At 40.9% G+C, this 27,955-nt stretch overlaps 1 protein-coding gene across 22 annotated transcripts in view; it reads left to right on the forward strand.

Moving 5' to 3' along the window:
* The window catches only part of RBFOX2 (RNA binding fox-1 homolog 2), a 270,031-nt gene that overhangs the window by 195,140 nt on the left and 46,936 nt on the right, over nt 1–27,955 (forward strand). For all 22 annotated transcript variants that reach the window (XM_047786414.1, XM_047786416.1, XM_047786417.1 and 19 more), the window contains one exon: nt 11,396–11,620. In XM_047786414.1, the coding sequence (XP_047642370.1) occupies nt 11,396–11,620 (225 nt within the window). The remainder of the gene's footprint in view (nt 1–11,395; nt 11,621–27,955) is intronic.

Genomic DNA, 27,955 nt, shown 5'->3' on the forward strand with positions numbered 1-27,955 from the left:
AGAGGTTCCAAGTAAGTTCGGTTGACTGGAAAGATGGTTCACTCAGTCAGCAGAAGTCAGAAAAAGAAGGTAACAAATTCATTTTTGAGACATGCAGAGTTTGTAATGCTAGTGGGATGCTGACGGGGGAAGGACCTGGGATGGGATGGGTGGGAAATGTGTACCTGGAAGACCTGGACCGAATCACCTGGGAGGCCAGAACCCACATAGAGAGTTTCCCTTGTTCTCGTGTAATCCTCCCAACAACTCTGAACAAATAACCCAGTTTACAGATGAAGAAACAGGCTAGAAAAGGGTTAGTCATTCATCCCTATCTTCTAAGAGGTATAGTTGGGATCTGAACCAGGGTCTGTCTTTCGGGCTCATGCTCTTCTTTTTACTTTACCCTACCTCTCGTGAAAGCTTGGGAGAAAAGGGCATGGGTGGACCTAAAAGAATGCTTGGAAGTCGCCCATCGGCAGGTGATTGTTGAAGTTCTGGGATTGCCGTGGAGAATAGACTGACTGATAAAAGGGTTGAGTTTTGGTCCTTGGCTTATACATTTGTCCTGTTTGATGGGACCTGTTTACTTTGATAGGATGTTTGACTTTAGAATTTTAAAACTCAGCATATCTCACATCATACACCAGGAGACCACAGGTAATGCATACATAACCTCTCTTATTCCATGTGATTCAAAGGAGAAAGACATCATTCTTAACTTCTACGTTTACAAAATCATGTACCTAAAGCACCAGCACATAAATGTTGATTCTTTCCTTTGCTAATGTATCCTATCAGTTCTCTCTTCCTACCCCCAGCACTCTGCTCCGATTTGACATCAGCTGAAGATAACATTTGTTTCATATGCATTATCCCTCGATATTCTCTGTGTTCTAGCCAAAGCAATTTGCTGCCATAAACATACATCTGACTTTCCATCTTAATATGCCTTTATTTAAAAAATGTTTATTTGATGCAATATTTATTAGGCACCATATATGACTCTACATTGCGCAAAACAGACCCCACTCATTATAATGAAGCTTCGAATCTAATAGGAGAGATAAGGCCCATGGCCAGATATGTTAAATATAAGGCTTTGAACTTAAATGTCTTGTGCATATTTGTAGTTCGAGCTAAATGCTTTGAGAATACAGGAGAGGAAGGAAATTTTTCTAACTAGAAAGGGGGAATGCAAACACTTACTGAAGCTCTGCTGTGTTAGACACTGTATGTGGTACTTTTGATTTTTTTTAATTTCACTTCCACCTTACAATAAATGCTGTTATGTCCATTTTATAGTGGGCAACATCAAGGCTTAATCGCCAGTCCAGAGTCACACAGGTCATACAGTCAGGACTGGATCCCAGATTTATTTGGTTCTAAAGTGTAACCTCTTTCTTTTACACCTGGTATCAGCAAACTGTGACCTGCGGGCCAAGTCTGGCTCACTGCCTGCTTTTGTAAGGCTCATGAAATTTTCACATTTTAAAATGTTAAGAAAAAAATCAAAAGAATAATATTTCAGTATCCATGAGTAAAGTTTTCCTGGAACACAACCAAACTCATTGGTTTATCTCTGGCTGCTTTATAACAGTTACAACGGCAGCATCGTTGCATCAGAGACCATATGGCCTAGAATGTTCCTGTCTGGTCCGTTATGGAAAATACGTGCTGGCTCCTGCTTTCTACCATGCTCCTTTTCTAGGATGGCCTCGTGGAGAAGGGATTACTTGAGTTTGCCGAGTTCTTCAGTATAGTGGATATTTAGGATCGTGGATACGGCATGGGGAGAAGGCTGTAATCCCTGCTGTAGAAGTCTGCCTGTGACTGGGGAAAGCACCCTAGTCAGGGAGTATCGGGGTTGGCATCTAGAGTCGTGCTGACACAGAATTATAGTTAGGAGTATAATATGGGGAAAAATGGTTGAGGACCCCGCTTGAGATGCCCCAAGGATTAGTGACTAGCAACAGCAGCTTTAAAATTGGCTTAGATTCAGATTTGAGTCCGCTTATGCTTGTTATTAGCCGAGTGGTTTTTGATAAGATTACCTAACCTTTTCAGATGTCAGTTTTCTTATCTGTAAAAGGAGAATATGGAAATATCCACCTTTTAGGGTTGTGAAAGTTAAATGAATTAATGTGTATAAAGTACATAAGATATTGCCAGACACTGTAATAAGCATTCATTAAATGTAAGCTGCTAATACAGGTAAGGGAAGGGTCTAAAGGAGTTTAAAATGTATTTAGTAGGCAGTAGGAACCTGGGTTTGTGTCACCACTGCAGTGCTGCTCTGATTGTACTGGCATTTTTGTAGCCTCCCTAATGTGACTGTAAACTCCTAAGACGTGAATTTCTTTTTTTCTCTTTTGTCTTTTTGGGGCCACACCTGCGGCATATGGAGGTTCCCGGGCTAGTGTGGTCCAGAGCTGTAGCCGCTGGCCTGTACCACAGCCACAGCAATGCAGGATCCAACCCCCGTCTGCAACCTACATCACAGCTCATGGCAATGCTGGATGCTTCACCCACTGATCGAGGCCAGGGATCGAACCCGCGTCCTCATAGATGCTAGTCAGGTTCATTAACTGCTGATCCATGACAGGAACTCCTAAGAGGCGAATTTCTAACTTTCCTTGTAATGACCTCAGTACCCAAAAACAGTTGTTGACCCACAACTTAGGATTGAAATAGAATTTCAGGGAGTTCCCGTCGTGGTGCAGGGGTTAACGAATCCGACTAGGAACCATGAGGTTGCAGATTCGATCCCTGGCCTTGCTTCAGTGGGTTAACGATCCAGCGTTGCCGTGAGCTGTGGTGTAGGTTGCAGACGTGGCTCGGATCCAGTGTTGCTGTAGCTGTGGTGTAGGCCAGCGGCTTCAGCTCCGATTAGACCCCTAGCCTGGGAACTTCCACATGCCGCGGGAGCGGCCCAAGAAATGGCAAAAAGACAAAAAAAAAAAAGAAAGAAATAGAATTTCACATATCTCACCCCCTTTCCTTTTCAGCTAGTTGTTCTTTATGGAAACTTATTTAGTAGATTTTCTTCTTTGCTAGTTGGTTTCCTTACCACTGTAATTAGTTTTTATATCTATAGTTTGTTTTCATAAATATCGTTCCCATAAATATTCAGTCATTAAGTTTTTCTTTATTTCGCATGACATCCATTACAGTGGCGTCCAGTAGGATTTTAATATTTTACTACTTTGTGGAAGTTTGGCCAGTGATCTACCTGGTGCTGGTAGTGGTTCAGAGCAATTTTTTTTAAAAATATAGGGTTTTAATCACTTCATATTTTATCTTACCAGTTCTTCACAATAGTATAATAGTGTTGACCTTGCTGTTTTTCAGTTTAAGAAACTGGAGCATGAGAAAGTAGGTAGTAACTTTTTAATTTTTTTTGGTCTTTTTGCTATTTCTTGGGCCACTCCCACGGCATATGGAGGTGCCCAGGCTAAGGGTCGAATCGGAGCTGTAGCCACTGGCCTACACCACAGCCACAGCCATGCGGGATCCGAGCCACATCTGCGACCTACACCACAGCTCACAGCAACGCCGGATCTTTAACCCACTGAGCAAAGCCAGGGGTCGAACCCTCATCCTCATGGTTCCTAGTCAGATTCGCTAACCAGTGAGCCACGACGGGAACTCTCCTTCTTTAATATTTAAATTTTTACAGCTACAGTAGATGGCACAGCTGAACTTGATTGAAATGATGTTCTAACCATGCGCTCCCATGTTGCCCTTTGTAAAATGTGAAATTTGTTGGGTCTCAGGTGGTTTTGATGATATTTTAGGTAGTGTCTAAGTAGTGGAATAAGCAAGTTTGTTTGCATTGGAAAATAATTAATTTTCCAAAATTATGATCAGTCTTTATGATGCACACATTCCTCTCCAGTGGGGGTATTTGTCTTGAGCTTTACTTAAGAGATGGCATCCCTAACATTGTTGATTCACAGTGACCTGCATTCTTGTGAAATAAAATAGTTTTTTTTTTTTTTTTTAGCCAAGCCCGTGGCATATGGAATTTCCCAGACCAGGGATCCATTGGTGCCATAGCAGCAACCCGAGGCTCTGCAGTGATGCCAGGTCCTTAACCTGCTGCACCGCAAGGGAACTCCCAATAAAATACTGTTTTTGTCCTCTTAATATTTATTTTCTCTCCTTGAACTTTTGTGTAGATAATATCATGATAAGATAGCAGGATAGCGAATTGGTTTGTTGAATAATTATTGAAATATCAAATATAACCCAGATTTGTCTGTTTCATGTCGCTCTCTTCAGGGTTGTTTTTTTTTTCTTTCTTTCTTCCAGTTATTACTAAATAACTTTAGAACAGCAGTTTTCTTACTCATTTGTATCTTCTTTTTAAATGTAGTTAGAAGTGGAGATAGTTTTATTGAAATTCGGAAAATCTGACTTTTTCATATAGTTGTAAATTCTGTTGCTTCTGGAAAGGCAGCTCACCAAGGGATTTCTTTGTTTGTAATTTTCTGCCAATCCCTGTAGTGAATTCGTGTGGATAGTGGGAAACGGGGTGCATCCTGCTCCTTCCGTCCTCTCAGCTCTCTGCACGATGGGGACATCACCTGACATGTTGTGTTCTGCTGGTGCGAAGCCCTTCAGTCAGAGCGTCCTGCAAGACTGTACGCTGGGCATGGTTCTAAACTAAGTGCTGGGGCTGCAACAGTGGACGAAACAGGCCACCTCCTGTCTTCACAAAGCTTACGTTCTAGTAGAGAAGACAAAATAAAAGGAAGTCCTGTGATTGTTGCGCGGGGATGGGGAGAAATGGAGGTTGATGTTTTCCACGGAGTGCTCAGGGTAGCTGACATTTGAGCAGAGACATGCGGGAGGGCCGTGTCCACGGGTGCACCCACGGCCCAGGGCCTCGCGGGCAGCGCGAGGCTTCGAGGCGGCGTCGAAGTCCCGCTGGCAGAGCACTCGCCTATCGGCAGGATACCCTACCAAGCCAAAAAGGTAACCGTAGTTTATTTTTCCTCTCGTCTTTCACACAAAAGCTTTCATTTACATTCTAGGGAAGAAAGGAGTTATGGATAAATCTTTATTAGATTCTTGTTAGGCCAGGTAGACATTTTATTTGCACAGCACTGCTTACTGTCTGGTTTTTAACCTTGTGGATAGAGAGTTCATAGACTGCTAAATTAGGAAAAAGAGAAATCGAGTCTAGTTTTACAGACTGCAAGAAAAAGTTAATTCATTTTCTCAGATGAGATACACTTGAGCTGTTTAGCTTATGATATTAAAAACAAAACATTTTCACATAAACTCAGACGTAAACACTTGCCTGGAAATAATCATGTGGACTGTTACAGTCTGTCTGGGGTTGTAGTGCTTCCTTGCTGAACTTATAACTTTGGAGGATAGCCTGGAAATTTAGTAGAAATCTGAAACCATGTAACCATTTCTAAATTATAATAATGTATACCTGGGGATATTTTTAGACATTGCAGAGTGGATGAGCTAAAGTGCAAAATCACTCCTATCCCAATTTCATTTCTTTGGTATGTAAACATCATGTTTTTTAACTAAAAAAAAAAAAAAGTTTTAATCTCTGTAGGTAACAAACTACCAAGAATTTCTTCAGGACCTCCTACCAGAGGTTTACATTCCCCTTTTTGGATGGGGAGCTAGTTCAGTCTCTGCCTGTCTTGAATTTCTTTGAAACACATAGTGCCAAGGCCACCAGTGGATCCTATAAAACGTTTTTTGCCTTCCTTCCCACATCTCCCACTGTTAACTGGCACGATTATTCAGTTGACTGGGCCATTTTCTCAGGACTGGTTCCGTGGGCAAGGTAACACCACCCTGTGCTTGGTGTGCCCGGAGGAGCATCCCCAGCAGGACTGAGGTGAGGACAGGGCTGGAGTCAAGGAGACTCTGAGAGGACACATTAGAAGCCCCCTTTGCCATGTTAATCAAGCTGGGCAACAGTGTCTTTAAGCCACTGGTGGGGGGGGGGGTATTTAGTAGGTCTTTCCTGTGTCTCTGAGAGTATATTTATGCCTGGAGTTGGAGGGTAGATCTATGGAGACCTTTGGTGCTCTTATTCTCCGCATTTGCCACTCCACCCGAAATTGAATTTTCTCTTTCATATCTATCTTTAGGTCAGTAAATCCCGTGAGGGCCTCTGAAGCAGGGTGGGCAGGTGGGTAGGTAGGTAGGTAAATAGCACTAAACAATTTGAAAGAAAAGGGAAAGAATTCTTTTGTGTCCTCCTTATTAGGACACCCGGAAGAGCTAAGGAGAAATCATTTACAATACCCTGACCTTGATATCATGAAAAGAACTTATATACCAATGGATGACAAGAATATTTTTTTCCCTGAAAAATTATGGGTAAAAATTTAAAGGTTTCCTAAGAGAATCTTTAGGAACTAAATAAAGGGAAGATGTCTACCTAAAGCAACCCTGGGAGTTCCCGTCGTGGCGCAGTGGTTAACGAATCCGACTAGGAAACATGAGGTTGCGGGTTCGATCCCTGGCCTTGCTCAGTGGGTTGACGATCCGGCGTTGCCGTGAGCTGTGGTGTAGGTTGCAGAGGAGGCTTGGATGCCGCGTTGCCGTGGCTCTGGCATAGGCCGGTGGCTACAGCTCTGATTCGACCCCTAGCCTGGGAACCTCCGTATGCTGCGGGAGCGGCCCAAAGAAATAGCAAAAAGACAAAAAAATAAATATATTAAAAAAAAATAATAAAGCAACCCTTAGTACTGTGTGGATGTGATTCTTAGACATTGCGGATGGCTGCATTTAGATGCTGTGTAACTTTAAAATGAAAGACGGTTGTGGATTTTTTGTCTCCAGATAATGTCACTACTATTTTCTGAAGAATAGCACAGTGATTCAGTGCTTCAGCGTATTGCCGTCCTCTTATTACATTTTTCATCGTTCTCTTTCATATTAAAAATACTTCATAGGCTTTGTTACGAAAGTGATATATACCGTTAGGAGCATGAGGAAATTTTAGGGGATTTTGGATAGAAACATTCACCATTTTGATTGTGGCGATGATTTTGTGAGTGTACATAATACATATGTCAAAACTTAGCAAATGGTACGCTGTAAATAAATGGGTGCGGTGTATTGTACAGTTGCCCCTTGATTTCTGCAGGGGGGTTGGTTCCAGGACCCCCTGCAGGTACCAAAATCTACAAATGCTCGAGTCCCTCCTATAAAGTGGCATAGTTTTTGCTTGTAATCTGTGCACATCCTCCCATATACGTTAAGTCATTTCTAGATTATTTATTATACCTAATTCAATGTAAACGCTATGTAAATAGTTGTAACTGCATTGTAAATAGTTGCCAGACTATGGCAAATTGAAGTTTTACTCTCCGGAATTTTTTTCCCTAATATTTTTTTGTCTGCAATCATTTGAATCCACGATGTGGAACCCACAGATTCAGGGAGCCAACAGTATATGTCAATTACATGTCAATAAAACTGTTCTTAATTTTTTTGTGATTTGACGACTAAAAAATTGACTTCTTTTGCTATTAATGTGTATTTCAGTTTGTTAGCGAGGTTAAGCGTTTTCATCATATAGCCATTTGTATTTCATCTTCTGTGAATTGTTCACTTACACTCTCTGCCTCCTTTTCTCTTGTTGTGTGTTTCTTATCAGTTGCCTTAGTGATGATAACCAGTGTGTCTGTTTTTCCTGGTGCAGACGTTTTCTCCCGGTTGGTTTTTCTTTTGGCTTTGAACTCCATTTCTCCCCAGCTCTCTTCCGCTCCTTCCCAGCCCACCTCTCTTCTTTCCTTCTCAACTTACCTTGCCAACCGTCCCCCGCCCCCAGCTTTCTGGTTTTTAGGTTTCTGGTCTTACTTAAGAGTCCTGCACCCGTATAATACTCCCAAGATCTCTTCTATTTTGGTTGTTATAATAGATTTCATTCCTTTTTTGGAATGGAGTATGAGTATTTTCTTTCTGGCAGGTAGTCAACATTTACAAATACCATGTAATAAATAAACCATTCCACCCGCCGCCAATGAATTGAAATGCCGCCTTTGTCTTCTAGGTTTCTGTGTAAACTCGAATCTGTTTTAGGATTATCAGTGTTCCATTAGTCACTTGGTATATTCTTACTGTTTGATCAGAGTGGTTTTATGACAAATTTTAATATACGTTAGAGCATGCCCTTCTTCGTAGCTTTTCCTTTTCCTAACTTAGTAGTTTTTCATAGGTAAATTGGAAAAGTATTATGTCCTGTTTCCTTTTCTTCTGATACCATTTTCTTCCGATGAGAAATTATATTAGATATACATTTTATTTGGAGAGGCATTGGTCTTTTTATATTTAGTATTCCTCCAGAAACAAAATATATCTTTATATTTATTCAGGTCTTATTTTGTATTATATACTGTTTTCTTTTGTTTTTTTAATGGCTGTAACTATAGCACATGGAAGTTGCCGGGTCAGGGATTGACTCTGAGCCACAGCAGCAACATACACTGCACATGCAACAGTGCCAGAGCCCTTAATCCACGGTGCTGGGCTGGGGATTGAACCCTTGCCTCTGCAGCAACCCAAACCACTGCAGTTGAATTCTTAACCAAGTGAGCCACAGCAGGAACTCCTGATTATATATTTTATAATATAAATTTTGTTACTCTTTTAAATAACTGGTTATTACTAGTTTTAAAACAGTTATTCATATATTTTAAAATAGTTGTTGATGGGAGTTACCTTGTGGCACAATGGGTTAAGGATCTGGCATTGTCACTGCAACAGCTTAGGTCACTGCTGTGGTTCAGGTTCACTCCCTGGCCGGGCAACTTCCACACGCCAGGGGTGCAGCCCAAAAAAAGTAGTAATAATTGTTCATGTATTTTCTGCTCATTGGTCTCTTTGTGGGAAGTTGTTGGTAAAGTCATTTGTCATTTTTAAAACATGCTTTGTTCTTTTCATTATGATTTGCAACAGATCTTTATAGATTCTGGGTATGTGTCCTTTACCAGATATATGTATTGTGAATCCCCAAACCTCTCTCTTGTCTCTTTTTGTGTGTATGTGTGTGTGTGTGTTTTAGGGCCGCCACCCGTGGCATATGGAGGTTCCCAGGCTAAGGGTCCAGTCAGAGCCACAGCTGCCAGCCTACACCACAGCTGCAGCAACGCCAGATCTTTAGCCCACTGAGCAAGGCCAGGGATCCACCCACACCCTCATGGTTCCTAGTTGGATTTGTTTCTGCTGCACCATGACGGGAATTCCTTGTCTCTTTATTTTAATGGTGCCTTTCAAAGAACGGTTGTTTGTTTGTTTGTTTTAATTTTGATGAAATCTATTTTATCAATTTTTTCTTTAATAGTTCTTATTTTTTATGTTCCAAGAATTTTTTTTTATCACAAAGTTGTGAGGATTTTCCTGATTTTTTTTTTTCCTAGAAGTTTTATAGTTCGGCTCTTATATGTTGGTCTATTACCTGTTTCAAGTTAACTTTTGCATATGCAGGGTGAGAGTTGAGGTTTATTTTTTCCATTGGGTTTCAGTTTTTCATTTTTTGAAAAGTCTTTCCTTTCTTCCATTGAATTGACTTGATGCCTTAATATTCACTTTAAAGATATATGTTTATCTCTGGATTCTTTTCTATCTCATTTATCTGTTTGTCTGTCTTTAAGCCAGTACCACACTGTTTTGATTATTATCACTTTATAAGAATTTTTGAAGTCAAATAGTGTAAATCCTCCAGTTTTAGATCTTTTTCAAAATTGTTTTGGCTATTTTAGGTCTTTGCATCTCTAAGTTTTAATAACAACTTGTCAATTTATGCAAAAATACCTACCGAGATTTCGGTTGGGTTTGAGGGCTTTGGGGTACATGGTCATCTTAAGAATATCCAACTTCCTAATCCATGATCATATATTTCTGTATTTATAAACAGCCTTCATAGATTTGTTCTGTTTTATTTTTTTATTTTATTTTATTTTATTTTTTTGTCTTTTCTAGGGCCGCTCCCATGGCATATGGAGGTTCCCAGGCTAGGGGTCTAATCGGGAGCCATAGCTTACGGCAATGCTGGATCCTTAACCCACTGAGCAAGGCCAGGGATCAAACCGGCAACCTCATGGTTCCTAGTTGGAACCACTGCGCCATGATAGGAACTCCTGTTCTGTTTTATTTTATGCACGTTTTGGTAAGGATGGTTGAACCTTCCCTTAAAAATAGCATGAGATCTTTCTCCAGTTTTGGATTCATTTTGTTTGAGATAGTATGAGTTTAATGGCCATCAAGGTAACATTGAAACCCTGGGACGATGTTAAGAAAATGCTGCTGGACATTCAGTTTCCTGCAGCTCTCAGTGGGTAGAGTGCCCTGTCTTAAGTTGAGGGAAAGAAGGGTAACTGGGACTGAGAGAAACAAAGAGGAGGAGTTGCTTCCTTGTTTGAAGTTGGATGCTCATGACTAGGAGGAAACCAAGTGACATAAGCTTATCTTTTCTTTGATCCCTAGTGATTTTGATGTCTAAATATAAGGAAAAAAGCTTATCAGAGTGCTAACACTTTGAAGCATATGGCCATCTCTGCCAGCTACTTCCAGAAGGACAATGCCCCAATTGTGGTACAAGTGTTAATGTAACAAAATTCATTGAGTTTATAAAAAAAAAAAAAAGGACAGTGGCCCAAGGCTTTGCAGACTTGTGTATCTTTGGTAAAATAAGGCTCTGCCTTTTGTAAAATAAAATAGAAAGTCAGGAGGTCAGTTGTTGAGAAGGGAGGTCTTTGCAAAATCTTTTTTGTCTGGGGAATTTTTTTGTCTAGTTCTAATGTTTCTAATTTAAGGAAGGGGGTTTTTGTTTTTTTATTAACTTCATAGCTAAAGCTTAAATAAATGTCTACCTTGAAATCTAAAGGTTAATTTTTTTTTAATAATAACTTTCTCTTAAACTCTTGTGTTCTTAAAATCTAGAGGTCTATATTGTCTGGTTTTGAGGATTTAATTTATAATGTCATTCTGACTGTTGCTATGAATTGTGACTTAATGAAATTGATTTATTTTTCCATAGGCGTCACTAAAGGAATAGAGTGTCCTAAAGAAAATACTAATAGCCTAAACTAATTTCAATGCTTATAAATTATCTTCTGTGAAAAATTTCCTGACATTTAAAAATTTTTGGTTTAATATAAAACTTTGGCCCTTTGCTAACTGGTCAGCTTTAATACGGTCATGGGCCTGTTGATAGAAATTGGGCATGTGTGCGTGTGTCTCCACACATACTTCTGTATGTGTACATGTAGCAATATTTCCCCTAATCCTGAGGCAAGAATGTTCCATTTTACCTGAGCAGTGAGAAAATACTGCAGTGAGAATTTTGTTTACTGACCTTCAAATAGTTATGTAATGGGAACTTAAAGTCGCTTTTTCTCCTTATTTTCTCTTTCTCTCTTTGTCGTAGGGTAACCAGGAGCCAACAGCAACTCCTGATGCAATGGTTCAGCCTTTTACTACAATCCCGTTTCCGCCACCTCCACAGAATGGAATTCCCGCCGAGTATGGAGTGCCACACACTCAGGACTATGCCGGCCAGACCAGTGAGCATAACCTGACCCTCTACGGCAGCACGCAAGCCCATGGGGAGCAGAGTAGCAACTCCCCCAGCACACAGAACGGATCTCTGACGGTATGTGTGATGAGGGGGTGGATGGGAGGAGGCGTGTCCTCGTATTGAAATCCGCGTGCTCATCGTACCCGAAAGCCCTTTGAGTTGACTTTGCAGTTACGTTATATTCCACAGCGGTCATGTCGTTTCCCTTCCACTCCAAGCAGTGTGATTGGAAGATGAGGATTTAGAATAAAGCTCGTGGTCATCGACCAGGAGCTTAGCAGTCTAGAGATGGGACAGACAGTATAGCAAGGTTAAGTGCAATGATGAGGGCAGCGGGCTACTGTTCTTACAGTGGTCCCTTCTCCATCCTCATCTTACACAATCTCAGCAGCAGTCTGCACAGTGCCTCCTCCGCCCTGCTTGAAACACTTAGCTCTTGGCTTTCATGATGCTCCCGGTTTTCCTCCTAAGCACTGGAAGTTCGTTCTTCGTCTTTTGCTGGTTCCTCTGTCTCTGTTCAGATTTTTTGATTTGTTTCATTTTGTTTTGTTTAGCCATGCCTGTGGCATGCAGAAGTTCCTGGGCCAGGGTTCGAACTCCAGCCAGAGCAGTAACAACACTGGATCCTTAACCTCTTTGGCCATCAGGGAACTCTTCTATTCAGCTTCTAATTGTTGCAGTACTTCGGGGCTGGGTCCTAGACCTGTTTCCCTCTTACTTTGCATCCTCTCTCTGTCATATAATTATACTACTGGATTACCCTCACCTATGAGGCGATCCAAACCTATGAGTCCTTCTTTATTTCTTTATTTCCTTCATTTCTACATCTAATCGGTTAGCAACTTTTGGTGCCAGAACTCTAGAACACTTTCTTGCTTCACCCTCTTCTCTTTATCTGTAGCTGGATGGTGTAAATGATTTAAGAGCTCAGCTCGTCTGCCAGATTTTTTTAGGTTTGAGTCCTAATGTGGCCCCTACTTAGCGTGACCTTCAGCCAGTCATTTAATCGCTCTCTGCCTTGGCTGGCTCATCTATAAAAGGAAGACACTACTACCTACTTCAAGCGGCTTTTAGGAGACGTAAAAGAATTTAATTCATGTGAGGTTTTATTATCGTTACTGCTCTCATCCATACCTTTTATTTTCTGTATTACTGTTGTCTCACTGTTTCTGTTGACATTCCTACTTGTCATCGTGTTTCCTTTAATTCTTGGAATACATTTGTAATCACTTCTTTGAAGTCATCTGCTGACTCCAGCATCCAGGCCCACTCAAGCCCTGGTTCCAGCACTGCCTGTTTCTTGAGTCAGGGCCACACTCCTCCTGTTTCTTTGCATGTCTTATAATTTTTCAATAAATTGAACATTTTACTAATATATTTTAGCAACTCTGAGGTTTTTATTTTTATTTTTGTTTTGTTTTGAGAGCTGTAGGTGAGGGTATGTGTGTGTGTTTTAAACAGTTTGCCTGGACTTAAACTGTGGACTGTGACTCCTCCCTGGTGTGCAGCCACTGATGTGTTTGCTTAGTGATTTTACTTCTCAGTGTTACTTTTTAGCCTGGCGAGGAGTCACCCTTATGTCTCCGTAGCTTAGTGGTCAGCCAGTGATTTGGGCAGAAGTTGTGCTTAAGCACCTCGATCTTGGAAAGCTTCCACCGCCTGTGGGTCTGTGGGTTGGGAAGTACATTCGGAGTTCGGCTGGGTCTCACGGTACCTTGGCTTTTTCTTTCTCTTGAGCCCTCTTATGTTTCCCCAGCCTCATCCATATATTTTCACAGCCAGCCGGGGAAATCTGACTGTTCTACGTCTCAGGATCTTCCCTTCAGATTTCTAGCTGATCCACCACTCACCCCAGTCAGACCACAACCTCAAGCTAGAAGAACTGTATTTCCGCTGTCTGAGTCCTGACAAGTTTGCTGCTTAGAGCTGTGGTTTTCTACTGCATCACCACCCGGTGCCTCCCGCTGGCAGCAGAGCCCCTGGTGCACGTGGCCTCCGCCCTGTCCTGAGAAGCTCTCCCAGCAGAGCTGAGGCCTGGAGCTCAGGTAGCCCCAGGCAGTAGGGTGGTTGACTCCCGCTGGCCTTACCCTAAAGCTCTAGCATTTTTTTCTAGAAATTTCTCTATTTATTATCTGCCTTTGGTTTCCAGAACCCTGAAGTGACTGACAAGTTTTCTTACTGTTTGGAGGAGAGGAGTCGTTGACCTATTCATGTGTGGTCACCGGAGGTCCCATCCTGAACCACTTCTTGGCAGTTTACAACTCTGCCCCGAGCCTTTCCTCACCACTGCCCGCTTCTCTTTCTCTTTTTTTTCCCCTATTGCCACTATTTCCCATTGTTTCAGATTCCCAGATTGTGTGTTTCTAATGACAGAATGAACAGTGAGTTCTGTCCCTTAATGGAAATAATGTACTATTAAGATTCCTCACCCATGTTAGAAACTATTCATTACATAGTTTTGTGTCATATTGACAAATTTAAGTTCCTAAAGATATATTGAAATAAGTTTAGGAATCTTATTGTGTGTAAATTGTGAAATTATAGGTGCTGAGAAAAATGGAAAATCCTTGAGTTGTGCCTATAGAGATAGCACAGGTTCTATAATTTTAGAAAGTTGCTTAACAATAAAATGGGAAGTTATTAGGAAGCTCTGGTGAAGATACTTCTTATTTTTTAAGTGTATATTTTAAATGTGAGTGGATTTACCGCTTTACCTCTGGAAGTTGTGTGTAGGTGTGTTTCTGGGGGAGGTGGTATGTGTATAAAGAGAGGTTGAGCAGTAGGTTGTAAAACCTAGATTTGACAACAGAAATTATTGTTAAACTTTTACCTTCTACTTATATGTTTATTAAAAAGAGTCTGATAATTCCTGTGGCCAATTAAATTCAACAGATAGATATGAAGCAATGTTATTTATAAATAAATGATATCTTAAATTTATGTAACACTTTCCAGTTTCAGAATTGCTTCCAGGACAGAGTTCCTGTTGTGGCTCAGTGGTTAACGAATCCGACTAGGAACCATGAGGTTGTGGGTTCAATCCCTGGCCTTGCTCAATGGTTTAAGCATCCAGCATTGCTGTGAGCTGTGGTGTAGGTCACAGACATGACTCGGATCTGGCGTTGCTATGGCTCTGGCGTAGGCCAGTGGCTACAGCTCTGATTTGACCCCTAGCCTGAGAACCTCCACATGCATGGATGAGGCCCTAGAAAAGACCAAAAAAAAAAAAAAGAAAAAAGAATTGCTTCCAGGAGTTCCTGCCATGGTTCATTGGGTTAAGAATCCAACTGCAGCATCTCAGGTTCAAACCCTGGCCCAGCACAGTAGGTTAAAGGATCCAGCATTGCTGCAGCTGCAGCTCGGATTCAGTCCCTGGCCTGGGAACTTCCATATGCTTCAGGTGTGGCCATTAAAAAAAAGAAGAAGAATTGCTTCTACAGACAGTATTTCATCATGGTTCATAACATAGCCCTATGTATTATATTATTGTTTTTACACTTGGTGAATTCAAGTCTTTACTCTGCAGTCTACCATTCTGACTCCCCATCTCCAACTCAGTGAAAGAAGGTAGTGTATTTACGGACTGGTCCTCTGAGCAGGTACTTGTGCATCTTTTCCCATGCATTCTAAGTGTTAACTCTGCTGGGAAGCCCTGCTTGACTTTCCTGGGCAAAGCCAAATTTATGTATCCTTCATTTAGGCTTAGATAGACTCCTGAGCTGACCATTTTTAGTGGAACTTATAAGGTATAATTTTTTTTTTCATTGTTCACTTTTGTCTCCCTAACTAAACTGTAATTTTTGGGGGTTTTTGTTTTTGGCATTCCCTAATTTATCATAGTACCTGACACTTAACAGTTACTCGGTAAATAGTTCTTAGAGAAAAAAAATGAAAGAAGATACAGGTGTGCCATGGGAGATCTGAGGAGAGAGATGCTTAGACTTCTTGGTAGCGAGGCATTGATCTGGACCTTGTATCATGAGTGGCTAGAATTCAGACACACTTAGATGGTGGTGAGAAGAATCAGGAAAGTCATTTCTCAGAGCAGACTTGGAGAGATGGAAAAGATGAAAATGTCCTTGAGTAAAAGCATGGCTTTCTATGTGGCTGAAGCTTTGGGTGCTTGGTGGAGACTAGTAGGAAATAAGGTGGGAGAAAGTACAAATTGGGAAGAGCATTTGAATGCCCAGCTGAGAAATGACTTTATCAAAGGTATTTGAGCAGGAAGTAAAAGTGAGCAGCGTTGTGCTACAGAAGCCTAACCTCTTGACTGTACCAGATGAGTCAAAAAGCAGGAAGACTGGGTAGGAAAGGGTCTTATGCTTGGAGTTGATAGTGAGGTTCTGGACTGAGGGTTGCAGTGATTAAATACAGGAGGAAATAGATTGGTGAGAAATGATGAGGGGAGATTAAACAGAACTTAACAGCTGACTGGAGGAGGAGAATAAGGAGATCAGAATCCAAGAGTTTTCATCCTTATTTCAATAACTGTGTCTTGGATAAATCATTTTACATTCCAAGTTTTAGTCTCCTCATCTATCACGTGAAGTTAATAATGCACTACAATGACAGGATTGTAGTGAGAATAAGTTAGAAAAGCTTTGGAGATTACTTGTTGAAATGGTTAAGATAATTGCTTTTCCCATCTTTTTAAATCAGTTGTTCCAGTTGACCTCATTTATTTGGGCTTTTTTTTTAAATTGTGAGCTACAGCTGTATTTTAATATAGATCTTGTTTATGTTGGTTAGTCCGATCTTGTTGATGGAGGGAACAAGAAGAAGGAACTTTTCTTTCCTGAGAAATGAGCAATGAAATCTGGAATTTTTATTCCTCAAATGTATTTCTAGAACATTTGGTCTAGAAGCGTCTTGTGCCCTTAAGATGAGAGCTTGTTTTGACAGTCACTTGGTCCCATACTGTGCATTAGCAAGAGAGAGAGCGGTTAGGGGTCTCCCACCTGGGTTTGCAGAGGCTTGGTTATCACTGAGCCCACCCGCAGAGAAGAAAGGGCCTCAGTTCCTATATGTTTAGATATTTTTCCAAATGCCAGCAGGCATAAGTAACCAAAGCATTTGAAGTAGGTAATCTTTGGTGAATGATCTTCAGATACAAGGTTTATATTTGTATACATAATTCTCCCAGCCTATCGGTTCCTACTTTCCCTGAGAGCAGAAACTCTTACTTGCCCCCTTCTTACTACTCCTGGTGGCGTATAATGGATGTTTAGTAAGTGATTTCGAGTGAATGAAAGAAGCCTATAAAGGCAGATAAGATGCTAGTCAGAATCATCATTTGAAGTGTTTGGACACAGTTGTTGGTGCATCTAAAGCAGAGATTTGAGGAAATAGTGTAGATGTTACAACCCTCCTTATTGGTGGGTCTTCAGACCTCTAAATAAAGATGACTCAGGCCCCATATTATTCATCACCCTCAGTTTCTTCGCTTTTTTGCACACTCTTTCTCTGGAGTGAAGCCAGATTTTCTTGGATTTCTCAACTATCAGAAGATGAGTCTAGCCATTCACCAACCCTTACTTGAAGATGCCTTGTGGATTGATGACCCCTAAAACAGCCAGGAAGTTATAGCCCTTAACAGTGGATCCGTTTGCCCACACGAGGGCTTCCGGAATATAATGGTAAAAATGGAGCCCAAATCCTTCTCTCCCATTGAGTATTGTTGGGCCATGTTACCTTCAGCCTGTAGTGTAGGTATGATCATTGCCATCTTCCATCTCCAGGCTGGAGTTAGAGGCTTGGGACAGCAGAAGAGTCATTCATCCAGCCATCCAGTTTTCCAAAAGAGGCCCTAATTTTCCTCCCAAATAACGACAAGTAGCGACGCTGAGCCTGTACAAACTACCCCCACTCATTACCGGTTTATCCTTAAAAAGTAATTACTTGTACACTCCGGTTCTGAAGCATTGATGCCCATGAGCAGCTTGGCACTTTCACAGGTGGATTGAGGAGGGAACTATTGCCTCCCCTGAAAATGCAAAAGTTGCTACAGAAAGCCACACTCAGAGCCTGGCATGCATAGTTTTGAATAGACAGAATTGCCCTTTGGATCACGTAAAACTCAAGAAACCCTTTCAGCAAATTGTTAATACTAATTTATAATTACTGCTTCTCCTTTGCGTCCTTCATTTATTTATTTTTGTTTCCTTATTAATTTTTTATTATTGTTAACCCCACTCCCACCACCACCCATCCACACCCTGCTCCACCCAAAAGAGACTAGAGCTAAAAAGTGCTGGGAACTGAACCGTGATACTCCACTCAGCTGGCCCTTGCTGCCCTCCTGAGTGTTAGGGGGAGGATAAAGAAGCACCAGTGGTTAATTTGGTGGCATGGATTTTCTTCACCTGGGTACAAGAATTATGCATTTTCCATAAATATTTTGTACTATTTTTTGAAGTCGGTAAAACCTGATTTGAATCACTGAATTTTAAAGCTAAAATGGATCTTAGAAATCCTCTCATGGCTTCCTTTTACAGCAGAGGCCAGCAGTTTTAAGCAACTTGAACAAGGTTACAGCTAGATAGCTCATAACAGAGCTGGAACTCAGGAAATCTGCTTTAAGTCAAAGTCTTTTTTTTTTTTTTTGGCTTCCCTGTGTAAATTATAAAAAATAAAAGGCATCTGTAGAGGTAGTCTTATCTTCTTAGCTTCCATTTACTCTTCAACTTTAGACCTAAGAACTCCATCTAGAACAAACTTACAGAGTTTTGTTTTTTGGTTTTTGTCTGTCTTTTTAGGGCTGTACCCATGGCATGTGGAAGTTCCCAGGCTAGGGGTCAAATCGGAGCTGCAGCTGCCAGCCACACCACAGCCACAGCAACGCCAAATCTGAGCCATGTCTATAACCTACACCATAGCTCATGGCAGCACCGGATCCTTAGCCCACTGAATGGGGCCAGGGATCTTATGGATACTAGTCGGGCCACAACAGAAGCTTCTGAATAGCAAAGTTATTGCCTGGCACATAATAAATGTTTGATAAATATTAGCTATAATTATACTAGCATATAATTATTTCATTTCAAAGAAAGTGTTATAAGCAGTTCTTTACTTAAAATAATGCAAATTAACAGGCTGTCCAATTATATATCTCTTTTCTCCTTTGTCATTTTTTTTTTTTCTTTACAACCTTGGGAGCTAGTGCTCTAAGAGCCATTCTGATAAAGACAGTATTTTTTTCAAAGTGAATTTTATAACTTGCTCTACAAAAATGAGTGAATGAATGATATGTATAATATATGTTTAGGGAGAAAGGTGAGTTTTCTCTCTTCAAAATTCTCAAGAAACGTGTTAATTTTGTTTTAGTCCAGTATTTTTCAAATTTATTTGACCATGAAACTCATTTTTTCCAAATACCAGTTAACACTCTGCAGACCTGTCATTCTACCCTTTGGGAAGTATTGCTCTGTGATTTTTGAAGCATGTACACACGCACACATCTCCTTTAGATGTGCTTAAAGCTGTTTTGGGCAATGACCTTTCCATTAGAATCTCTTGGGTATAAAATACATCACTGTCTTATTTTATACGAATTTGAGTCATTCAGAATTAAGATTGTGTGATATAGAAAAATTAATGACATTTCACCTCCATGCACATTTTAAACCGTTAACAAAATTTAACAGAATAAATTAGAAAGATCTAACTGGCTTTCTTTATTCAGTGATTCATGAATTAGGTATCATCCAGTGTAGCAGATAGAAAGGCACTCTGAGTAAAATTGTCATTATTGCAGATGACATGGTACTATATATAGAAAGCCCTAAAGAAACTATACAAAGTCTGCTAGAACTGATAAATTCAGCAAGATAGCAGGAAACAAGATTAGTATACAGAAATCAGTTGCATTTCTTTACACTAACAATGAAGCATCAGAGAGGGAAAGTAAAAAAAAAAAAAAAAAATCCCTTTTAAAATCACATCCAAAAAAAAAAAAAATACTTGGGAATAAACCTGACCAAAGAGGTTAAAGAACTGTATTCTGAGAACTATAAAACATTGGTAAAGTAAATTAAAGATGATTCAAAGAAATGGAAAGATAGCCCATGCTCTTCTGTTAGAAAAATTGATTTTGTTAAAATGGCCTTGCTACCCAAACCAATCTACAAATTTAATGCAATCTCTATCAGATTTCTTATGACATTTTTCACAGGACTGTAACAAATAATCCTAAAATTTATATGGAACCATGAAAAATTCAGAATTGCCAAAGCAATCCTGAGGAAAAAGAACAAAGCTGGAGGCATAATCTTTCCATACTTCAGACAACACTACAAAGCTACAGTAATCAAAGCAGCATGGAACAAAACCAGAAGGGTATTAGCACAAAAAAGGACAAAAATTTCTGACTTCCCAAAATTCTTTTTTTTCTACTAATTGCTAAAGTAGAGATGCCATGTGAACTGCCATACAATTCCTATAGTTTTGAAATTAGGCAATTATTAACAAAGCTGTTTTTTTTTTAAGGGCCTCATCTTGCAGCATATGAAAGTTCCCAGGCTAAGGTTGAATGAGAGCTGTAGCTGCCAGCCTACACCACAGCCATAGCAATACCAGATCTAAGCCACATTTGCAAGCTATACCACAACCCAAGGCAACGCCAGATCCTTTAATCCACTGAATGAGGCCAGGGATCGAACCCGCATCCTCATGGATACTAGTCAGATTCTTCAGATTCTTTTTTTTTTTTTTTTTTTTTTTTTTTTTAGGGCTGTACCCATGGCATATGGAAGTTCCCAGGCTAGGGGTCAAATCATAGCTGTGGAGTTCCCATCATGGCGCAGTGGTTAACGAATCCGAATAGGAACCATGAGGTTGCGGGTTCGATCCCTGGCCTTGCTCTGTGGGTTAAGGATCTGGCATTGCCATGAGCTGTGGTGTAGGTTGCAGACGTGGCTCGGATCCTGCATTGCTGTGGCTCTGGCGCAGGCCAGTGGCTACAGCTCTGATTCGACCCCTAGCCTGGGAACCTCCATATGCCGCAGGAGCGGCCCAAGAAATGGCAAACAAACAAATAAATAAATAAATAAAATTAAAATAAAAAAAAAATCATAGCTGTACCCACCAGCCTACACCACAGCCACAGCAACACCAGATCCAAGCCACATCTGTGACCTACACCACAGCTCACGGCAATGCCAGATCTTTAACCCACTGAGCAAGGCCAGGGATCAAACCCACATCCTCGTGATGCTAGTCAGGTTCATTAACCACTGAGCTATGATGGAAACTCCTCAGATTCTACGGAGCCACAGTGGGAATTCCTGACAGAGCTTTTATTTGGGAAGATTTACATTGGTTTTTTTAAAGGGACCAGACTGGACTCAAGATGGAGTTGCTCATGTAAAGTACCATGTCAGCAAACCAAAACTTAAGTTTCTATGCTTGGCTCTCCCAGAAAGAAAAGGAAAAAAAAAAAAAAAAGAAAGAAAGAAAGAAAACATTGACGCCAATCAGCACTTACCTGCCTGACCAAGTTCCAAGACTTTCCTTTATTCCATATAAGGAAATGCTTTAATCAGTCAGCAAATGAAAATGTAACTTCTCTGTTCCTGCTCCCTCTGCCTATAAAATCTCTTGCCTTATACAGGTTTTAAGAGCACCTTTCTTTCTTTGTTTTAAAGTGGAAGTATAGTTGATTTGCAGTGTTGTGTTAGTTTCTGATATATAGCAAAGTGACTCAGTATCATATACACATGTATTCTTTTCCATTGTGGGTTTTTTTTTGGCTTTTGTCTTTTTAGGGCCACACCCACAGCATATGGAAGTTCCCAGGCTAGGGGTCTAATGAGAGCTACAGCTGCCAGCCTACACCACAGCCATAGCAGTGTGGAATTTGAGTCACATCTTTGACCTACACCTCAGCTCACTGCAACACCAGATCCTTAACCCGCTGAGTGAGGCCAGGGATCAAACCTGCAACCTCATGGTTCCTAGTTGGATTCATTTCCACTGTGCCACAATGGGAAACTCCTCCATTATGTTTTATTACAGGATGTTGGATATAGTTCTCTGCTATACAGTTGGACTTTGTTTATCTAATTTATATATAGTAGCTTATATCTGCTCATCCCAAACTCCAAATTCATCCTTCCCCACTCCCCTTCCCCTTCAGTAACCATAAGTTTGTTTTCTGTCTCTATGGATTTTTTAATATAATTTAATTTTTATTTTTTAATTACATTTATAGTTGTATAACAATCATCACAACGAAATTTTATAGCATTTCCATCCTGAACCTCAGTGCATTCCCCCCACCCCCGCAACCTGTCTCATTTGGAAACCATAAGTTTTTCAAAGTCTGTGAGTCAGTATATGGCTATACTACCCAAGGCAATCTACACATTCAGTGCAATCCTTATTAAGTTACCAAAGACATTTTTCACAGAACTAGAAGAAAATATTTTAAAGTTTATTTGGAAGCATAAAAGACCCAGAATAGCCAAAGACATCCTGAAAAAGAAAAATGGAGCTGGAGGAATCAGGCTGCCTGACTTCAGACTATACTACAAAGCTACGGTCATCAAAAATGTATGGTGCTGGCACAAAGAAATGTAGATCAGTGGAACAGGATAGAAAGCCCAGAATTAAACCCACACACCTACAGTCAACTAATCTATGACAAAGGAGGCAAGAATATGCTCGTTCAATAAGTGGTGCTGGGAAAACGGGGCAGCCACATGGAAAAAAATGAAATTAGAACACTCCCTAACACCCTACACAAAAATAAACTCAAAGTGGATTAAAGACCTAGATGTAAGACCAGATACTATAAAACTCTTAAGGGAAAACATAGGCCAAACACTCTCCAACATAAACCACAGCAACATCTTTTCAGCTCCACCTCTTAGAGTAATGACAATAAAAACAAAAATAAACAAATGGCACTTAAAAGTTTCTGCACAGCAAAGGTAACCAACCCTAAACAAAATGAAAAGAAACCCACAGAATGGGAGAAAAAGATTTGCAAATGAAGTGACTGACAAGGGATTCATCTCCAAAATTTATAAACACATTCTGTAGCTCAATACCCAAAAAATGAACAACCTCATCAAAAATGGGCAGAAGATCTAAACAGACAATTCTCCAAAGAAGACATATACAGCTTGCCAAAAAACACATGAAAAGATTCTCAACATCACTCATTATTAGAGGAATGCAAATCAAAACCACTGTGAGGTACCTACCACCTTCCACCAGCCAGAATGGCCATCATCCAAACGTCTATGGACAATAAGTGCTGGAGAGGGTGTGGAGAAAAAGGAACCCTATTACACTGTTGGTGGGATTGTAAATTGGTGCAACCACTGTGGAAAACAGGATGGAGATGCCTCAGAAAACGAAAAACAGAACTCCCATTTGATGTAGCAATCCCACTCCTGAGCATCTATCCAGAGAAAACCATGACTCGAAAAGACACATGTACTCCAGTGGTCATTGCAGCACTCTATACAATGGCCAAGACGTGGAAGCAACCTAAGTGCCCATCGACAGAGGAGTGGATCAAGAAGATGTGGGACATATACACAATGGAACATGACTCAGCCATTAAAAGGAAAGAACAGCATTTGCAGCAACATGGATGGACCTTAAAATTATCATGCTAAGTGAAGTCAGTCAGACAATGAGACACCAACATCAAATGCTATCAGTGACATGTGGAATCTAAAAAAGGGAGTTCCTGTCGTGGCACAGCAAAAAATGAATCCAACTAGGAACCATGAGGTTGCAGGTCTGATCCCTGGCTTTGCTCAGTGTGTTAAAGATCGTGCGTTGCCGAGAGCTGTGATATAGGTCGCAGGTGAGGCTCGGATCTGTCATTGCTGTTGCTGTGGCTCTGGCGTAGGCTGGCCTGGGAACCCCCATATGCCACAGGTGCGGCCCTAAAAGGACAAAAGACCAAAAATTTAAAAAAAAATTTTTTTTAATTAAAAAAGGACACAGTGAACTTCTTTGCAGAACAGATACTGACTCACAGACTTTGAAAAAACTTATGAATCTGTTTTGTTTTATAAATAGGTTCAATTGTATCACATTTCAGATTCCACATGTGAGTGATATCATATGATATTTATCTTTCTGACTTAATTCGTTTAGTATGATAACCTCTGATTCCATCCATGTTGCTGCAAATGACACTACCTCATTCTTTTCTATGGCTGGGTTGTATTCCACTGTACGCATACATACTGCGTCTTCTTTATCCATCCATCTGATGGTGAGCATTTAGGTTGTTTCCATGTCTTGGGTATTATAAGCAGTGCTGCTCTGAACACTGGGGTGATGTGTCTTTTTCAATTATAGTTTTATCTGGATAGATGCCCAGGAGTGGGATAACTGGATCATATGGTAAATCTATTTTTAGTTTTGTAAGGAACCTCCATACTGTTTTCTGTAGCAGCTGCACCAATTTACATTCCCACCGACAGTGTGGAAAGGCTCCCTTTCTCCACAGCCTCTCCAAGCATCTGGCTTTTATGGTCTGGCTTTTCAATGATGGCCATTCTGATCAGTGTGAGGTGATGTCTCTTTGTAGTTTTGATTTGCATTTCTCTAATAATTAGTGAAGTTGAACATCTTTTCATGTGCCTACTGGCCATCCATAGGTCTTCTTCGGAGAAATGTCTATTTGGGTTTTCTGCATTTGGGGACTGGGTTTTTTTGTTTGGTTGGTTTTGTTTTTGTTTTTTTTGAGCTATAGGAGCTGTTTTATCTTTTTTTAATAGTTCTTTATTTTGAAATAATTTTAGACTTACAGTAAAGTTACAAAAGTAGTAGGAAAGTTTCTGTGTACCCTTCACCTAACTTCCCCTGATGTGAACATCTTACATGGGTATAGTACAGTTTTTCAAAACCAGACAATAAGAAGTGTTGGTACAATACGGTTACATAAAATATGGACCTTATTCAGTCACTAGTTTTCTGTTCTGAATCCAGTCCAGTATTCCAGATGACAGTTAGTTGTCATGTCTGCTTATCTCAGAATATTTTTTAATCATCCTCAATTTATATCTGAAGTAGTTCCAGGCTCTACAGAACAGAGAAATGAAAAAAAAAAAAAAACCCTGTATTTATAGATTTGCTGTTAGCTGATAATCGTCTCATTTCCAAGGTCTCAGCTTGCCCTACCTCAGCTTTTCATGTATGCACTGGAGAAGCACTATAATAAAGGCTCTTGAGATACTACAGGTTTTTGGGTTTTTTTGTTTTTTTTTCTTTGTCTTTTGCCGTGTCTGCAACCTACACCACAGCTCACGGCAATGCTGGATCCTTAACCCACTGAGCAAGGCCAGGGATCGAACCCACAACCTCATGGTTCCTAGTCGGATTCGTTAACCACTGTGCCACGACGAGAACTACCCTACAGTTATTTTTGAAAGCAAGCCATATTTCCCTCAATATTTTATACGTCATCTCGAAACAAATATAGGCTGTGTTATCCTATTTTGCTGCCTTCATTAAAATATGTGCATATAGTATTAGAAGATTTTATTAATACTTATTAATTTCAGGTTACTTTTGAAAACAACTATCTAATTTTGCTTCCTCCAAAAATGCAGTAAGTGGTTTTTGGGAATATAAAAAATAAGAACAGGAGAATTAATAAGTTGGAAGCTAGAGAGCAGATGGCCAATTAGTAACTAACTTAGCAGACCCAAATGAGCTTCTTCCTATGCCAGTAGTGGGGGAAAGCTAGGAAATGATTCCATTTACACCACAAAAAAATTGAATTTCAGAAACTGATGGTGCCAGTGAGAAGATTTGGAAAACTCTTCTCTGGAGAACCTAACTCAAGAGGAAAACTCAGAGATGCACAAGTTGGATTTCCCCAAGAAATTGCTTACCTTACTGAATTAGAATCAATCACAAAGTCATCAAGCCCCTCCAACCCACCCACTCAGAACTTCCAATCAATTTTTTAGCTACCCATCTCTCTCAATTCTTTTTTTTTTTTTTTGGCAGGGTCGGGGGCTCACCTCAGCATATGGAAGTTCTCAGGCGAGGGGTCAAATCAGAGCTGCAGCTGCAGACCTGCACCACAGCCACAGCAACACCAAATCCAAGCCACACCTGGGACCTACGTCACAGCTTGTGGCAGTGCCAGATCATTAACCCATTGAGGGAAGCCAGGGGTCAAACTCGCATCCTCATTGACACTCTGTCAGGTTCTTAACTGGCTGAGCCACAAGGAGAACTACCCACCCTTAATTCTTAATTTTGAACAAGACAACCAAGGGTTACTACAGCATGGAAGATAAAGAATAAAAACAAATGTACATTACATTTGGCCCCAAAGTTTTCAGATAAAGGATTAAGGACCTGTATTCCAGAAAACAGAGCCAAAGACAGAGCTGGAAAATGCAAGAGATAAGGAAATTAGAGGACAGTCCAGAGATCTAATGTCTAATGATACAAGTTCCAGGAAAAGAGAAAGGCAGAATGTATGGGGTGGGAATCAAAAGCAAAATAATTCAAAAAACATCTCAGGACTGGAGGGTATTAGTTTCCAGCTTAAAAGAGACCACAGAATTCTCAGAAAAATAGAACAGAATAAAACAAACCCACATAAATGCATGTCACTTGAAATTTTACGGCCCTGGACATATTTGGATAGTCTACAAATGAGAGGGAGTGGGGAAAAGTCACATACAAGGAGACAAGGATCTTAATGCCTTCGGATTTCTCAGCACCACCAGATGCTATGCTACCTTTGAGAGTTACCTTCAAAATTCTGAAAGAGTTTGGTTGGTGGGGTTTTTTTTCCCCCCTAACTTAGAATTTTAAAAGTTTGAGTTCATTTTTTTTTTTTTTTTTTGGTCCTCATTTCTAGAATGAGGTTGTGAGACTTGTTCGCCCTTCAGTGTCAGGTGCCCTGGGCTTCACGTCAGTGTGGACAGATAGTCGACCTCACTGGAGTAGCCGTGAGATTTGAGGACTGGATGTGTGGGCTTTAGTCACATGATTGCATCGCCAGTCCTCGTAGTAGACAGGACACGGACTCCAGCCTCTTTCTTCCCTCTCATCCCCTGCCCAGAGAATCAACGGGGTCACAGACTCACCACAGAAGGCAAAACAGAATCTTGTGAGGTTGCCAGCATAGTAGCAAAGTCACCCAGCAGCTAACAATAGAAAATAAAGCAAACCAGGAGTTCCCGTCGTGGCGCAGTGGTTAACGAATCCGACTAGGAACCATGAGGTTAAGGGTTCGATCCCTGCTCTTGCTCAGTGGGTTAAGGATCTGGCGTTGCCGTGAGCTGTGGTGTAGGTTGCAGACGCGGCTTGGATCCCGCGTTGCTGTGGCTGTGGTGTAGGCCGGCAACTACAGCTCTGATTAGACCCCTAGCCTGGGAACCTCCATATGCCATGGGAGCGGCCCTAGAAGTGGCAAAAAGACAAAAAAAAAGAAAAAGAAAAGAAAGCAAACCAATGCTGTATTGACTGAGATTTTTCTCAGAACAGTTGAATTCACTATTTTTTGAAAAGATATAGCCTAAAAACTTGTATTTACTTTTGCTCTCTGATATGTGTATTTATAGTGAGGTAAACTTCACCTTGAGGATGGCAGATGGCAAATGTGATCTCATTTAATTGCATGCAGCGTATATTTCCTGTTCCTGTTTCCAAAGAAATGTACAGAAATCTGCACTTCAGCCCCAAGCATCAGTTTAGTTTTCCGAGGCCCTTTTTCCTTTATAGTTGTCAGTGTGCCTTTGCTGGGTTTCCTCCTCTCCTCTTCCTCCCCTGCAGGGGCTGACCTGCTCCTGTTCCCTCAAGGCACAGAATACACGCCACCTCCTGTATAGCTCCCCCGTCCCTCACCCCCATGCCTGCCCCTCCCCCGGGGAAGTCTTTCTTCTTCAGGCGAAGGTCCTGAGAAAGAAGAGGGTGGGAAGCACACGTGTTCTCCTTTCTGAAGAGGAGAGGAGAGAGCGGGAGTGCCGGAGTGGGAGTGCCTGTGCTGGGGGGGGGGGGGGAGCTTTAGCATACGAAGCGGGGCTGCCTGGCGTTGAATTCCTGCTGTGCCACTTACTATGTGACCTTGGGCAACGAACTTCATCTCTCCGTGCCTTCGTTTCTGCCACTGTCAGTTGGAGTAATTGTACCTGCCTCATAGATTACCTTGGGGATTAAAGAAAGCAATACCCATAAAGTACAGTATAATACAGTGAGAAGAAATGTATACCCTTGGGGCCAAGACTGCCTGGATGCAGATCCCTGGCCCATTACTTGGGCAAATCCTCTGTTCCTCAGTCCCTTCAATATGGTTGCTAACATCTCTGAGCCAAAAGTGTCTCTGATTCAATTTCTTGTAGCTGAACACTGGGTCAAAAGGAGAGAATCCATTCTCTATATAAAACAAACACACCTACTTTTATTTATTTATTTGGACCA

Source organism: Phacochoerus africanus, chromosome 7 (genome assembly GCF_016906955.1).
Source record: "Phacochoerus africanus isolate WHEZ1 chromosome 7, ROS_Pafr_v1, whole genome shotgun sequence".
Classification (NCBI taxonomy): Eukaryota; Metazoa; Chordata; class Mammalia; order Artiodactyla; family Suidae; genus Phacochoerus; species Phacochoerus africanus.